General features: G+C 41.6%; 1 protein-coding gene across 2 annotated transcripts in view; it reads right to left on the reverse strand.

Moving 5' to 3' along the window:
• AFG1L (AFG1 like ATPase) overlaps positions 1-16,795 on the reverse strand; it is a 69,602-nt gene extending 52,807 nt beyond the window's left edge. The window contains exons 1-3 of one of the 2 annotated variants that reach the window (XM_086608129.1): positions 16,726-16,795; positions 16,444-16,461; positions 7,679-7,902 (exon numbers count right to left, since the gene is read on the reverse strand). In XM_086608129.1, the coding sequence (XP_086464255.1) occupies positions 7,679-7,902; positions 16,444-16,461; positions 16,726-16,795 (312 nt within the window). Of the gene's footprint in view, positions 1-7,678; positions 7,903-16,443; positions 16,462-16,689 lie in introns of both variants that reach the window. The other variant, XM_086608128.1, reaches the window with a different exon arrangement.
• Between the last annotated feature and the right edge of the window lie 238 nt (positions 16,796-17,033).

Below are 17,033 nucleotides of genomic sequence, written 5' to 3' on the forward strand. Positions count from 1 at the left end.
TAAGGTCAAAACCTCTCCTTCATCCTGACAACTTCCTATTCTTTCTTAAATATCTTTAATAATGTGCAACATCTTCCCACCTTCTCCAATGCTCCCTACCTCAGACACCGGGAGAAAGCAACTTATTTCCTGAGAATATTTACACTTCGATTTGAAAAGCCTTTAAGTGAAAAATACATGTCAATACTAAGACAGTTAATTAAAATACACAAAACTTGAGAGACACGTCTCCACACAGCAGATATTTTTTTTTTAAGCACTAACAAAACTACCTCTTTCTCCCACTCTTTCAGGCCCTCCTTTTTGGTTGCTGTTGTAACTGAAGACATTTTCAAGGTCTTGAATAGTGTTTACTATTGTTCATACCTCTTTTCAACACATGACTTCACTTATAATTGAGCTTATTTCAAGTCATTAGTACAGCAACTCAACAACTCTTAAGATGTCCCAATTGGTATTATTTTGAAAAGCTAGAGATCTGAAACATCTATGCAAACTGTTATGGCCTTGAACTTCAATTCAGAGGATCTCAAAATATCTCAACATACAAGGCCATGCTTTCACCAAGTCGAAGATCAAAGTCATTGTTCAAATTTGAGTAATAATTTTGAAAAACAGAAGCCTACTTAGTTTGCAGTAAAGGTAATTGTTTCTTCCCCTCAAATCCATTCTAAGCTGATGACCCAAAAAACTACATAATAAAAAATACGGAGTTTTATTACTATAAAGGAAATGGCTGGTGTTGCGTGTTCCACTCCCCCTGCTACCCCAGACTACTGATTTCAGAAAGCTTTGGCCTGTGAGGTAATGCAAGTCTCTTGGATAAACACTGAAACGCTTCTGTTGTATCGGATACAAATATTTGTTCCCTAATCCCACTTCTACCCTACTTTTAGTGAATAAAACTGCTTAGATGAAAAGCGACAAATAAAGAACAAAACTAAAAACAAAGCAGACAATTCCTGTAATGGTTCAGAAGTGCAAAAAGTTTCTATTTCTAGAATAACCGTTATTTTAGAAGAGTCTTCTGCAATTCTATCACAGAAGAAATAAGGCAAAAAAATAAGGAATATCAGACTACAGAACAGGCTGAGAGAGACAGGCTTCTCTGTCTCCCTCTTCCCTACCCCTTTTCCTCACTGCAACCTCTCAATCACATTCTCTTCAATGACAGGGCCAGGAAAAACAAGCATGCTTGAAATGCCAAGGACCACTATTTTTTATTTCTAAAAAACTGCCAGTAGATTATTTTCAATGCAGGAGATTTCATATTAAAAGTAGGTTAGTCAAGTTGCTAGAAACCTCCCGAAAAAGCAGAAAGTCAATCTACAGACTACTATGTGTAGCTGATTAAAGCATTTGCCTTATTTCCAAGAAGTCCTTAAGTAATTCAAAATACATCAATGTGTTTCACTTACATCTATGAAAACCCATGAAGTACAAAACATTAAGCAAAACCAATGCCAACCGTTTTATCGTAAAAACAACGGAACATCTACGGCATGAGGTTTATCTTTTACTTCCTAGCATATTACATTGAGTTTGTGTGGTGGGGTTTTGGTAGCAGGGGAGGGTCTACAGGGATAGCCCCTGAGAGGAGCTGCGAGAAGCTTCCCCGGCTCCAGAAGCTGGACCTGTCTCTGGCCAGATTGGACCCACCTCCCCTCTGGCCAGGGTCGAGCCAACCAGCACCTCTGCAAAAGACGTATTCAAGAAGGGACAAAGAAACCTGCGTCATGCGAGACCTGCAGCGGAGAGAGCGAGGAGGTGGGGGGTCTGGCCCGTGCTGGGCAGCTGCCACTTGACTGGAGATGGCCACAGCAGCGTGGCTTGTAGCCCTCCGACACGCCCCGCTCCCAGTGCACCTGCTGGGCACAGATTGTCCTGCAGGACCACTAAGGTTCGTCGGGCTGGTTGAGCCCAGTGTGGCTGCAGTGGAGAGAGGAGTGAGATGTAAGAGAAACAAGGTTTCTGACACCAAGGTCAGTGAAGATGGAGCAGGAGGAGGTGTGCCAGAGCTGAGATTCCCCTGCAGCCAGTGGCAAGATGGCAAGCAGTCACCCTGCTGCCTGTGGAGATTAACAGTGGAGCAGAGATCCACTCACAGCTATTCACAAATACAGGATTTACTCGTGCCCTATATCATTAGTATTTCCTAGAGACGCCTTCTACTAATTACATGAACTACTTCCACTCATAAGCCTACACAAATCCTGCTAAACCGAGGCCAGTTCCAGAGAGCAGTACTCACCATCTCTTCTTGGCACAAAAAGCCTTAGTTCTGCTCTTCAAAACTGAACCAAGTATGCAACTGCATCCCTGCCCTGAAAGTCCATCACCGAAAATCATGTATTTTGCTTACTTAAAAAACTTCTCAACAGATGCAGACATATGAGAAGTATATGATGCCACTGTCTACTACTGGTACAGTGCTTGACAGCTATGATCTTAGCAACTACCTATTCACAGCTGTGACTCTTCGTCTGGGGAAAATCTTCATTGAGGATGTTGATTACAACTTTGCCGAAGCAAAACCTGACCAGCGCTAGAATTGAAACCACACTTTATTTGGCTTCGTTTTGTCTCAAAAGGAGCTCTGTTTGAACTGGTAAATAACTTCCTGAAAGATAGCAGAAGAGAAACAAAGTTGTTGTGATGACTTCTCCATTATGAATTTAATTTAATTACATGATTTGATTTAATTATATGATTTGATTTAATTACACAAGCTAGCAGGCTTTAACAGATCTACACAAAACTCATTGCTCTCCTCCTTTTCTGGGGTTTTGGTATATGGCACAGCACTATGGTGCTCAGCCTGGTTATCAATCTTAAGATTTTCACAGAGATATCAAGCTCTAGAAGAAAAACCTCACACCGTAACAACACTTATCCCAATAGCAAGTAGTTCTACAGCTGCTTTGTGGCATTAGTTCCCAGGTATCAGCAAGCCATGCTTTAATTTTTAAAAGCTGGTTTAAAATTAAAGCATGGAATTGAAGCAATGTCAAATGAAAGAGAGAAGTGCTTTAAAGGAACTAGTGAAAATCACATTCTCAACCTAAAAAACAGCATTTGACTTCTTCCTTTTAAGAAAGTGTCAGTCAGTCTGGCTTTACTGCGATTAGCTCTGTTATACAGGGACAAAGTAGCATCACAATTTCCTAAATAGAATAAGATTAGTATTTGTTCTCTGCAAGAGAGACTTTCTTCCCTATTCATGCTTCCCAATCAAAGAAACAGTAAATAACAAACCCACATAATGCTTGATCTAGAAAGCCATTACAAGACACCTGCTCTAACAGCTATAATGATTGAGGGCACTGCACTTAACACAAGTCAGCTCTCAAAACTATTCTCAAAGGCAGCGCTTTTAGAACAGAAGATCCAAACATCCAAAACAGTTTACCAGAAAAGATTGAAATGTTCTAGCCTGTTGATCCTCTGGTTTGACAGTAAGACCAATGTATTCATTGTAACATTTTTTTTCCTAAAGAATTAAAATTAATAAAAGTCTGGTAGTATGTCCAAAAGATAACGCAGGAGCAAGCCAGATAACTGGCTTCCTTTTGAGTGACTTCTTTTACAGTCCGGGTACAGCATCTAAAGATAATTTTGAGACAAGGAATTGAAAATATTACGAGCCCAAAACCAAAACTTAAAAAGAAGCCTAAACGGATGAAAAATAAAAACTTTTCACATCAAGTATCCTCAAGATACAAAACTCTGGCCTGCTAGATTACACTTATAAAAGTAGTTTGGCAAGCTGAATCCAGATTGATCTCCTTACACTTACGCAAAACCAGTTCTCATTCAGGCACACTACCATATTGCTTTGGATAACAAAGATAAACAGTAACAATTTTTGAAAAAGCAATGTTTATTTTTTATTTGGTACTTGCCCAAATTGAATCAGGAGGCTGGTTTAGACTCAAGAGTTTGCCTACAAAGGCATCAAGATAATGTGGATCCAGAGGCACACGTTCACGTACAGTATAAATAAGTGTTTTAAAATACCATAAACACACAGTTTTCAGACTATTTCTACCATTTTTACACTGTTTTCATTTTTTAATAATTTTAATTAAAGAAATCCTGAAAGTAAAAAGGTAAGTAACATGATGAGCTGACCCACCAGCCAGAGCCAACAAAAATATACCCCAAACAATTGTTTGGCTCCAATTCCCACATCAGAGTTAGGATCACTGAATGATTTAGGTTGGCAGGGACTTCAGGGCTTTGTACCAGGACTTCAGGCCACTTCATGTGGCCAAATCCCCTGTTTAAAGCTGAGACATAGAACATCTCAAGTTGGAAGGGACCCATAAGGATGATGGGGTCAACTGCTTCCAGAACAGAATTTCCAATAGACACACTCATTCCCCTCTAGGCACAGTCTTGCCTCAGTACTTCACTTCTTGTACCTCATCACTTATGCATTTTCCCTTCCAGAGTGCCTGACTTCTGCTCCACGGAATTATTTCTTCTCACTGTATCTCAATCAAAAGAAGAGCTCCCTCCTAGGTGATTAGTCTGCTACCTTTCATCAGGAGGCAGGAAGGCATTTATGGCATTTCCAGTCAAGCACATAATTAGCAAATACATGATTTCCAGCTACACATCTGAGTTTAAATCATACAAGGGATGATGGAGGCACTGATAGGCAAGTCCAATATGCTCTGAGGCAAAGTCCCACTGCTCTGCACCCTGCTATACTTGCCTATCAGAAACAAGCACATTTACAGGTATAATACTTGTTCTCATACCAATGTTCTCTTCTCTACTTTTTTCATGCCTTGAAGCTAACGTACATCACAAGAGCTTTAGAGTGGTAACTTATCATTTGGTGCCTAAAGGGCATAAGACAGCATGCCATGTAGAGACACTTGAGCCCTGTAGGCTTTAGTTCCCCTGATCTCCTGCTACATCATTTAGGCTTGCCACGCAAACAAAATACAGTATTTGTGCCAGCTAATAGGATGATTTGGAGTTGTAATGGGTAGTATATGGTTAGGCAACAAGTTCAATAGAGTTAGATATTTAGCTGAGAGTTGGGGCTGTTCAGCCTGGAGAAGAGAAGGCTCTGGGGTGATTTTATAGCAGCTTTCCAATACCTAAAGGGGGCCTACAGGAAAGCTGGAGAGGGACTTTTTACAAGGGCATGTAGTGATAGGACAAGGGGCAATGGATTTAAACTGAAAGAGGGTAGATTTACATTAGATATAAGGAAGAAATTTTTCACTCAGAGGGTGGTGAGGCACTGGAACAGGTTGCCCAGAGAAGTTGTGGATGCCCCATCCCTGGCAGTGTTCAAGGCCAGGTTGGATGAGGCTTTGGGCAACCTGGTGTAGTGGAGGGTTTCCCTGCCCATGGCAGGGGGGTTGGAACTAGATGATCTTTGAGGTCTCTTCCAACTCTAACCATTCTATGATTCTATGATTTAGGTCTATGAGATAAGGTGTGTTGCATAAGGGATGCTGAGAAAGACTGACCTGGAGATTTATTAGCAAGGTCTGCAGCTGACAGCATACACTGACTGTAAACGTGAAAGTTACTTCTGACTGTCGTGGTTTAGCCCAGCTGGCAACTAAATGCCACACAGCTGCTCGCTCACCCTCCCCACCCCAGGGGAATGGGGAAGAGAATTAAAGGGAAAAAGGGAAGGAGACTGATGGGTTGACATAAGAACAATTTAATAATAATCAAAATATAAAATCAAAAGTCATAATTATAATGATATATGTGTTATATGTATTATATAATACATAATATTAAATGTATAATGATAATAATATATAAGCAAGTGATGCACAGTGTAATTGATCTGTAATTGACCAAGGCCTGTCCTGTCCCAGCAAACGATCCCTAAACAGATAAGTCCTGACACTACAATCACGGATGAGCAAGAAGCCCAAAAAGAGAGCAAGAGAGAGACAGAACTTCAAGAGTATTAGAGAGTGCACCCCTGGAAGAGCAAAAGCCTTCTTTCTAGTCAACCCTCATCTATATTCTGGGCATGACATTGGATGATATGGAATACTTCATTGGCCAACTTAGCCCTTAATCCTAAACCTAAATTCAAACCATAAAGGGAGTTGTGGACCCTTTTTCCCCAATGTGCTTCCCCCAAGTCTGTTGTGCTCCTGCACACTGGCAAGAACACGACAAGCTGAAAGGTCCTTGCTGTCTCAGTACCAACTATAAACATCAGCGTGCTATCAACATTCTTCTCATAACAAATCCCACGGTTATGAAGTAAACAAGTTAGTACTTGTTGCTAAAAAGAAGTAAACTCTTTGGAGTTCTTCTTGTTACTAAAAAGAAAAACTAACTCTGTCCTAGTCAAAACCAGGTTACTGACGAAAAATAAAAACAAAAGTGGTGCAAAAGAAAGAGAGAAAGAAAAAGAAAAACGCTCCGTGGCTGGCTGGGAAGAGCAGTGATGGCTTCCAGACATCCTCCTCTTAGGGGCAGGAAGATGCCTCTCCAGTACAGACAGGGAACGGGAAGATAATGATGGCAATTAATGTTTTGCCATGCTTTTCTCCCAGCACTATACCTTTATCAACAGACTCAAAAACTCTATTCTTGTTGTTCCTCCCACCATGTTTATGAGTATTTGCAATGACTGGAGTATTTTAATTAGGTGCAAATGAAGCACATTCACTGGTCGTTCAGCTTCTGTCCATATCTATGATTACCTAATATCTACCAAGTAATGAGATGTCTTGTCTGCTTTGCTGGGCGAATGTTTGGTTTTCTGGGATTTCTACACAACAAGAGGCAAGGAAAGCTGAGGGGAGATTCTCACACCAAGTCTAGTTGCTTCCCCATAAGAACCTGACATAACAACGCTATCAAGATTTGCAGGTGCAAGGCCACAAGAGCAATAACCTGAGAATAACAGCATGAGAACAAGATACAAGAAACACTGCCACAGAGGCTCTGGAAAACAATGCGTCAACAGCTTCAGGGAAAAGTTACAGAGCTGCAACAGCCGGCTATTAGCATTACTAATGCTGAGGCAGTATGGTTGCTAAGGAGCTATGCAACAGGGATAAATCTGAATTTTTATTAATACTTTGAAAAGGAGCTGTGATGCCCCCAAAAAAAGCAACTGGGGCACGGATCACACCTCCTCCTTCTTTCCTTACCTCACCTGGAGACTAACAACACTGGAAAGAATGGACTTTTTTTTGTTTTAAAAGTCGTGTCTGATCTATATTATGTTTTGCAAAGCTAAATTATTTAGACTCTGCTGGCTAATTTCACTTATATTCATGGAAGATCTGATAGAATGCAAAACATCAGTGTTCAGTGTATGTAATCCAAACACATGTGTTATACCAATGCTTGAGAATTAAAACCTAGTCTAGGTCCCTCTCTCCTATAGCCAAATGACATTTCTAGAAAGGCAGACAGTGGACATAACCCAAATCATATCAGATTTTCTTATAGATTATTTCAATAATATTTAATTTGGTTATTTCTAGAGCGCCACTGGAATTTTAGAAACCAAAAAAGAAAGAACAGAGATCCAAACACGAACAACGATCTATCTGTAAAGACCCAGCTACAAACATAAGACTCTGTTAATGACAGAAATTTATGCATTTTAAGCACATTCTTATGAGCAAATCTAAACGTAAAAAAATAGTTTTATTATTACAAACCTCACCTTTGAGAGAAGATTTTTTGAACTGATGCTGTAGCCTTTAAGGCTCTCATGTAACTTCTGCAGGTGCTGCACAACTCTTCTTTGTTGCTCATCATTCCTCAGCTCTTCTTGCTTAATCAGGAAGTCGTAATGTTCTAAAGGTCCATTGCAAACCAATAAGGCTCTGGCATTAGCATCTGTAGGAGTACCAGGAACTGTCTTGTCATCTGCCTGAGCTGTGTATGCTGTAAAATGAAAAGCAGATTATTAATAGAGAAGTTTTGAAAAGCATCCTCTTATATTCATAAATAACACACATTCTTAACAGTTTACACAAACATGTATATACATTACTTACCTATACAACCACTAGGGTATGTTACCCCTTCATTTTTCATTAAACCAACTTCTAACTTAAGTAATAAACACTTTTAGTAGCATGTTTTAACATTTATTATTAACAAATACACACACTAAAAAGCCCAGCTGGAGAGTTGGTAAGATTTGGATGAACCGTTGCAAGAGAGGTTTGGCCTTTTTTTTTTTTCTTTAAATTGGGGCAAAGTCATTAAAAATTCCATCAGAGTTCATTCCTCTGAATAGATTCATCCTTTGAAGAGAGGTTGGCTGAACTAGACAGAAAGAATTTAAAAGCCAGCAAACAGGAGACCAAAACAGGAGTTCTGTAAGCAATCCACAGGAGTCAGAGACTGCATTAAGCAAGGCAACAGCTGTGAAGCCCTGCAATGCCACAACCTGCTCTGCTGGCATTATCTTCTGCCAAGAAGAGACAGGGCTGTGCTCAAGCAGGAATTCTGTTTTTTTTAAAAAAGACAAGACAAAATTGCTAGACATAAAATGAGATACAACTAGGAAAGGAAAGAATATACAAGATTACAAAGGAGGCTTGCTAAATCATCAAGATCAGAAACTTTATAATGTAATACGCTGGAAAGGTGTTTCATACCTTCTTTGCTTCTGCTGCCATTTAAATGGTTAAGTATAACAACAAGTAACACAATTTGCAGCAATGACAAAAGAAATAGATTTGAATAGAAAAAACACACCTTATAGACTACAGTTACATATTTTCAACATTGTGAGATCTAAGGAAACTCATCCCTAAATGCTTTAGGTAAATTTCCTAAGCAACACAATGGCCTCTAACAGCTTTCTCTGAGGCCTCACTGAAGGCAGGTGAGGTTCCAAAACACTAGGAAAATGAAACCATTTTTGTTTTTAAAAAGGAAAGAAAGGCAAATCCAGAAATTCATAGGTCAGCCAACACAACTTCGAAACACTCAAAAATACTGGAACAACTACAAGCAGATTATATTTTCTTTAAATAAAGCACTTAGTAAGATAACAACGTAACAAATAAAAGGCAATACCAGCTCCTCAGAAACAGTGCAAGCTCAGCTTGGCGCAATCCAGAATTTCCACTCAGGACCTGTATATGGCAAAATAAAGTTCATGGACCGGGAACATAGGTAACAACATCAGAAGGAGGCTGCACACAGCCTGGAAGGCAAGATAATTCTGACAAACCAGACAAACGATCTCACACAAACAAGATGCAGTTCAACAGGGCAAAGTATGTCACTCAGGGGAAACAAATAACTGAAGAGATGGGGAATGACCACCTAAAGAGCAGCTTTGCAGAAACGGATCTAAGGGATCTAACTGGATCACAAACTAACAGTGAGACACTATCATAACACTATCACAGAAAAAAACAAACAAACACACAAACAAAAAACCCACAAGTAGTCTGAAGTATAATTTTGAAGGGCAATCTAAGCATAAAAGAATAAACTCTGTTCTATTCCATATTAATAAAGTCTGCCCTGGACTTCAGTTTTCACATGACATTTCATAAGAGGTACGAACTAAGTGAGAGAGAAGATGATTTAAAGGACTATTTGATAAACCAGGGGTCACAACCCACAGAGAAGTCTTAAGAGGCACAAAAAGAGTTTAAAATGTTGTAAGAAATATACAATGAATATTGCTATAAAAGAGAAGAATAAAACTGAACAATTAGATCAAACTACGTTTATTATTGCAAGTAACACCTTAGTTAGGCAGTTATTGTTTACATCTGCAGACAATAATTACACCAAATTCTCCTGCCCTGAAGGAATGGAGTTACTGCTGTGAATTAAAAGTAATTAGCTCATCCCTAGCTAAAGGGATCACATAAAGAGAGTTGAGTTCCAAATCTCTTACCACAAAAATTTGAGTAAAATCTTTAGAAAAGAATAAAGAAAAGCACATAGCTATCTCTAGATATACATAGGGTACTAAGAAAAGGAAATAAGCTATATTTATACAGTTACCTTAATAACTATAATTAAGGTAGTGAAAGCAATTAAATGTCTAGAAGTTGTAAAACTTTCATTGATGAGGAGTCAATTTGAAAGATGAGTTTGAAAAAATGCCAGGAACAGGTCAGCAATACTTGACCTGCTTCCAAAGGGAAAGGGAAGAACGGGACAGATGATCTCTCAAAGTTTTTTCATCTTGTTTTCAACCATTCCACTCCCACATAAACTTAACCTCTGTCCTGTGATCTGTACCTCTGAACTACCTGTGCCTTCGCAATGCATAGAGCTTGATGGCTCCGAGAGCTCCCATGTGAGGGACAGCCAGTGACCCATTACACCATTATACCTACAAAACTGCCAGTTCCTACTGCTTACCACAGGATTGGAGGGGAAAAAAAAAACAACAAAAAAGCTGATTTAGGGATAAAAAGGGTTTGCGGCTCATGGTCTTCCGGGCCATGGACAAAGCACACCAGTAAGACTGCTCAGAAGCAGGGTTTTTGTCTTGGATTACATGTACCTACAGCTAACCATCCTGGGAGTGGAAGAAAATACTTCGTCATTAACAAATGACAGAGATGGAGAGTATGTGCGAGCGATGACAGGGAGTGTCGTGGGACAAATTACTCACTGTTCTCCTAAAATAATATTGAACACTGGGATTTAAATATCATGGGCATATGCTATAACACACTACCAGGAGATATCCAGTAACTGGTAAGTGATAAACTCAAACTTGTAGCTGCAAAACAAAGGCATATGCTCTTAAAACCACAAAAAAAGCGTGTAGGGGGTTTAGAGGTAAGTCAACAGAAGACAGCTGTTCAAGTGATAAACTATCCTAAGAGACAGAAAAAAAAAATGGCTCTTCCCTTCCAACCTTAATTTTGTGAGATAGATTACAAAATCATTCACACAACTATGTTTCCATATCAATCCAGCTTCCTGGACTGATAAAAGGAAACTTCAGAAATTTTAATACATAGCAGAGGAATATCAGGCAATTATCTTCGTGATTTTACATCAAGGAAACTACTGTTAGGAAAGAAATCACATATGATTCAACACATTAATCATAGTCCTGCAGCCTTCTCATCCACCTTGCAAAAGATGGGTTTTCATTTATGTCTACCGGCTTCATCACCTAATCTGTGTATTACATAAACTGTTACTTGATTTTTATTAGCTCCCTTCTGAATTCTTTAAGTGACACACGCAGAAAATCATCTTCTGTCTCTATGTAGTGTTCTAGATACAACTATAGAAAAATCACAGTGTCAATTCATTATTCACTCATTTTGACATAAAACAGCATAAAACTACAGACATGCATTTATCCATAATCTATCTTTCCAAACTCCAGGGTGCATGACAGTGTTGGAAGTTATCACGTTTAGCCTGACTTTAACTGCTTCTTTAAGAGTTGCCACCAGGTTGCAACTTTTTATTAAATTCCTGTTCCTAAACCATACATACTTAAGTATAATCTCACTTTATTTCAAGCCATAAAATTAGCTGCTTTGCATTTGCCTTTCTGCTTGCCTATCCAAGGATCACAGATCAAGCTGCAGCAAAGATCTACTGTGATACACACAAAAAAGTCTGACCTTGGAGAAATCCAAGGGGAAAACCTCAGTAAAGCAAAAAAAAACAACTTATGAATGTATAAATGCCTAATGAAAACGCCAATCTGAAATATTAAAGCGGGGAAATTAAGACACCTTCAGTAAACTTGCATCCATTCAACACTGTGAAGATACATGCCTACATAAAAATATAAAAAGTGTTCTTAACTCCAGGGACCTTCTGCTCTGGAAAAGAGCAGCAAATTGAAAAACTAATCAGTATGTTGTCAAGTTTTCCTACTGCCACTTAAAACCGATGTCTGAGATGACACAGGAAAACAGCATGCGAGTTTCAATGACACTGCTTATGAAAGCAACAGTCACAGCTGAGGCAGGCACTAGAGTTATTCATGTAAGAAGACAATCTGAAATGGAAGCTAGGTTGTGGCACATCAAAAACTGATCTTGACAGCAGCCAGGAGGTTGAGAGCATAGAAGGGTAACCAAGGTAAACATCACTCGCTCCGGTAATCCTTATTTTTTTCCTAGTAGTTGGATTTCATTATGTAAGGTTTTGAACTGTGATATCAAAAATCTGTCAGAAGATAATTCCCATGACAAATTCCCTAGCAGGTCCTTGCCTCCCCCTGTATTTCAGGGCCTAGGAAAAGAACCTGGGCTTCCCTGACATGAATTTCATCTTTGTTACCTTTCCGTGACTGTGGAAACTGACACCTTTGAATTTATTAATCTGTGAGTTTTCAAGTAATGCAAAAAGAGTTCATGTGAATTTAAGATGATTATTCACTTCCGGGAGAGAAAAAGTATTGTACTTCCACAGATGAACTCAAATTTGGTCTGCAAGATCTCTCACTGCCCTCGAACTAAACATCTTTTAAACATGTGATTAGAACTGTAGACTTTTAATGGAATGAAAAAACTATGACGGATAGGTAATATCCCACTAAAGAAGCAAAGATCAAACAAACAGAACTGAACTCCTTTTATTGAAAGTTATGCTTCAGATTACAATATTCATCTCACTAGAGGGTCAGTCACATACAGTACATGTGAAAATGTGTATTATTAATTCTGGAAACAAAGTTGAAACAAGCACTTCAGAGGACTGATGATGAAAAAAAAAAATACCTTTAACTCTTGTGCTGTATGTATGCTTCAAACCACTCCCTAATGGCGGGGGGTTGGAACCAGATGATCTTTGAGGTCCCTTCCAAATCAAACCATTCTATGATTCTATGATCAGAATAGTTTTCATTCATGGAGATTAAGACTGGAAGACAACATCGACTTTTCTAAGTACAAGGGAAGTTAAACCCATCTAATTACTCCTGAACTACACTCAAGAATTGTGTTTGATTCCAGCATATTTTGAAGAAAATATATTCTGAAGACATAAGAGATAGAGAATTAACCATTTGCTATGACACTTTGCTGTAATGGTTAATTACTGATTGTCTTGGAGATATTTCCAACTAACAGTTGTTCGAGAACTGCATCTAAATGGAACTCACAGAGGTTACAACTGCACCAAACTCTTCCAAAATCAACCAACTGCCACCTTTGCTGACAGTCACAGTCAAGAAGCTGGAACAGCTCCTGCTAAACCAGTGTTAAGGCAACCTACAGGCATCACGTTTCATTACTGCTCTGCAGACAGAACTCTGCCTTGAGAGCTTTCCACAAACACTGGAATTTGGGGGGGGGGGGGAGGGAGGCGGGCGGGGAGAATGGCACAGGGAGGGGGGAAAAAAAAGGTAATTGAAAGCAACTATTAAAAACTGTCCTGTTTTCAACAATCCAAACCAAAGTTCAGAATAGTAGTTCGGGTCACAATGAAGCCAAAATGCTTCAAACCCCTAAACCCTTAATGTAAGGCTGCTAAAATTAACCACGAAACACATAAGCTGCTGTGACAAAAGAAGAGTAATTTGAAGTTAGAGGGCACTTTTATCAACAAGCAGATGGTAGTGTCAGAGACCTTGCTAAACTCATAATTAAGCTGGTAACAGAACTGCTGCAACGTCTTTCCTTCTTAAATGATACCACAGTGATAGAGAAGGGAAACAGTACAGTCTTGTAGCTCCAAAGGTCATTTTCTCGCAGGAGAATGAGAGTGAAGCTAGCAAAAGATCAGAAATCAAGTTTTTTTGCATGGTAGTACCTGTAGATAATAAAAATGTTCTCTTGTCTCATCTTTTATTAAATATATGTGCAAGTTTTGCAGAATCAGTCTCAAAGAGGTAAACTGCCCCATGGCGTACAAGGATTTGCATGAGTTAAGCACATGCACAAACTTGCAGAAAAACAAAGACTTGGCATGTAAGTTTCCCAGAAAAGAGAACGTGTTGGTTATAAAGCAGAAAATATACTTATAGTCTTATAATAACACCAAACAATTGCTCCTTTCAAAATATTTTACCATGCTAAAGGAGAAGAATGGGAGAGGAGGCCACCTGAAAAAAAATTATTATTATTATTATTTATACTTTCCAATGCTTAATAGAATGCTTAGAAAAGCAAGTCCAACCAACCATACAGGGGGAGGGGGAGAGGCTAAATTATCTGCACAAATTGAAAATGTTAGGCCAATATCATATAAAATTAAAAAAAAAAAACAAACAACACATCTGCTGAAATAAGCAGTTCAAATCAGAAGAGGAAATTTGCACCTCAGATAAAAGAACAAGGACTTAGACTGTCCTCCAATCTTTGCCTCATTATACGACCTTAGAGGAATCACTGACCCCCTATTTAGCCTTCTTGCAGTCCATTCATTCAGGCAATATATGAAGCAGTATTTAAGCTTCTACAGAAACACATGAGTAGGAACTAGAATTCTGGTTTTTTGCATGCATGCCTGTGACATTATTCTGAAATAAGATTACTTGTACTATTTCCATGCACATCCTATTTAACAATCTGATCTCCAGATGACAGTAGAAAAAGACAGAAAAGTTTATCAGTGAAATTGCAACTTTAGAGAAATACTACTTATGAAGTATTTTAATTAAGGAAAAGGTACAAAAGTGTGGAATGCAAATCACAAAAACAAATATACTATAAACCAGTGATCATAAAACCAAGATCTTAAATCAATTCAAGGATAGCTGCCTACCACTGCACATGTCCTCAAGTAACATACATAAGAACTACATTTCTTTTAACACAGAAGTTGAAGAACTATGCCTAAAGCCACTGGATTTGCTCTGACAACTTTTTTTTTAAACAGTGATGTGCTGGCTATAAAAAAAACAATCTATGCAGATTTAAAGTGTTAGACCAATATCAAATAAATCATATACAACTATAGTACTAACTGTAATGCTTGTCTGTTTTCCTTAGGATGGATAAATATTGTACAATCATAATACAGTGTGTGTATGTGAACATTTATCAGTGCTCCTAGATTTTCTGACTTTCAGACTTCTGGGACCCCCCTGACATCAAGTGAATTCTCACGCTTTTGTCAGACTGGCAGAGGACTAATAGTTCTCACTAAAGAAAAAAAAAAGACCTCTGTTTCTAAGCCTCCCGTTAACAAAACCTAGTTCCCCGTACACCCGTGTGTTGTACCGCCTTTTAAAGGCTCTCAGGCTGCCAGACAGAGCTCAGTCCTTGTTCTACATCGGAGGATGACACCAAGCTGTGTGGTGCTGTCGACACGCTGGAAGGGAGGGATGCCATCCAGAGGGACCTCGACAGGCTGGAGAGGTGGGCCCGTACCAACCTCATGAAGTTTAACCAGGCCAAGTGCAAGGTCCTACATCTGGGTCATGGCAATCCCAGGCACAAATACAGACTGGGCGGAGAATGGATCGAGAGCAGCCCTGAGGAGAAGGACTTGGGAGTACTGGTGGACGAGAAGCTCAATATGAGCCAACAATGTGCTCTTGCGGCCCAGAAGGCCAACCACGTCCTGGGCTGCATCAAGAGGAGCGTGGCCAGCAGGTCGAGGGAGGTGATTCTCCCCCTCTACTCTGCCCTCGTGAGACCTCACTTGGAGTATTGCGTCCAGTTCTGGAGTCCCCAACATAAGAAGGACATGGACCAGTTGGAGAGGGTCCAGAGGAGGGCCACGAAGATGATAAGAGGGCTGGAGCACCTTTCCTATGAGGACAGGCTGAAAGAGTTGGGGCTGTTCAGCCTGGAGAAGAGAAGGCTCCGGGGTGACCTTATAGCGGTCTTCCAGTACCTCAAGGGGGCCTACAAGAAAGATGGGGAGAGGCTGTTCAGGAGGGCCTGTTGTGATAGGACAAGGGGTAATGGTTTTAAAATAGAGGGAGGTAGATTCAGGTTGGATATTAGGAAAAAATTTTTTACCATGAGAGTTGTAGAACACTGGAACGGGTTGCCCAGAGAGGTGGTGGATGCTCCATCCCTGGAGACGTTCAAGGCCTGGTTGGATGAGGCCCTGAGCAACCTGATCTAGTTGGAGATATCCCTGTTCCTTGCAGGGGGGTTGGACTAGATGGCCTTTGAAGGTCCCTTCCAGCCCTAACGATTCTATGATTCTATGAGGATCCTTAAGGGGAAAAGAAAAAAAAAAAAAAAAAAGTCCCTTTGGCACCCTGAAGCGCACTAAAAGCTTCGGCAGACCCTAGCGCTCTCGCCGCCTGCCCAGCTCCCGATGTGGCCGCACTATAACGCATTTAACGAAGCAGCGCACTGGAGCCCCATTTCCCCGGAGAAAGCGGCATCGTTAGCTCGGGCAGTCACGGGGCCCCATTCACGGATCACCCGCCGCTCCAGGCGACCGGGGCCTCCTCCCGGCGCCAGCCCCCGGCCGCGCCGCCCAGGCACGCCAGGCCCCTACAGGACTCGGTGGGCGGACAGGCCGCCCCGGCGGAGGAACATGGGGGCACGGACGGGGCACGCCGATGCGGAGGGACCGCTGCGCGTCCCGACGGCTACCGCCCGCCCCGCCCAGCACCGGCAAGCCCGCTCCCCGCCTGCCTCCCAACCCCTCCGCCAGAGGGGAGACCCGCGGCGAGGAGGGACGCACCGGCTCCTGCGGCCGCTCCACGCTGCCCTCCCTCCCTGCACGGTGTCCCGGCAGCCTGTCGCTCGCCCTCCCTTCACCGGGCAGGGCCGGCGAGCCCCCTCCCGCGACGGCACTGACCTCTCCGCAGGGCGGCGGCCCGGGCCGGTAGCAGGCGGGCGGCGCGCCGCGCCGAAGCCCGCAACAGACAGCGCGCAGTAACCAAGGGCGACATGGGCGCCGCCATCTTCCCGGCCCGGCCTCTGCGGCGGGGGCGCGGGGCGCGCTGGGAAATGGAGTCCCGCCGCCCGCCCCGGGGTGACGGCCGCGGCCCTTCCGAGGAGCCAGGCCTCCGCCGGCTGCCGGGCAAGTGCTTCCAGCGGGGGTCTCCCGCTCCACTCCCTCCCTCTGCCCGCCAAACCGAGCCTCAGGCCGGGCGGCAGCCCCGCGGAGCCGGGCGGGGAGCAGAGGAGGCAGAGCGGGCA

This window comes from Tauraco erythrolophus, chromosome 2, assembly GCF_009769465.1.
Source record: "Tauraco erythrolophus isolate bTauEry1 chromosome 2, bTauEry1.pri, whole genome shotgun sequence".
Taxonomy (NCBI): Eukaryota; Metazoa; Chordata; class Aves; order Musophagiformes; family Musophagidae; genus Tauraco; species Tauraco erythrolophus.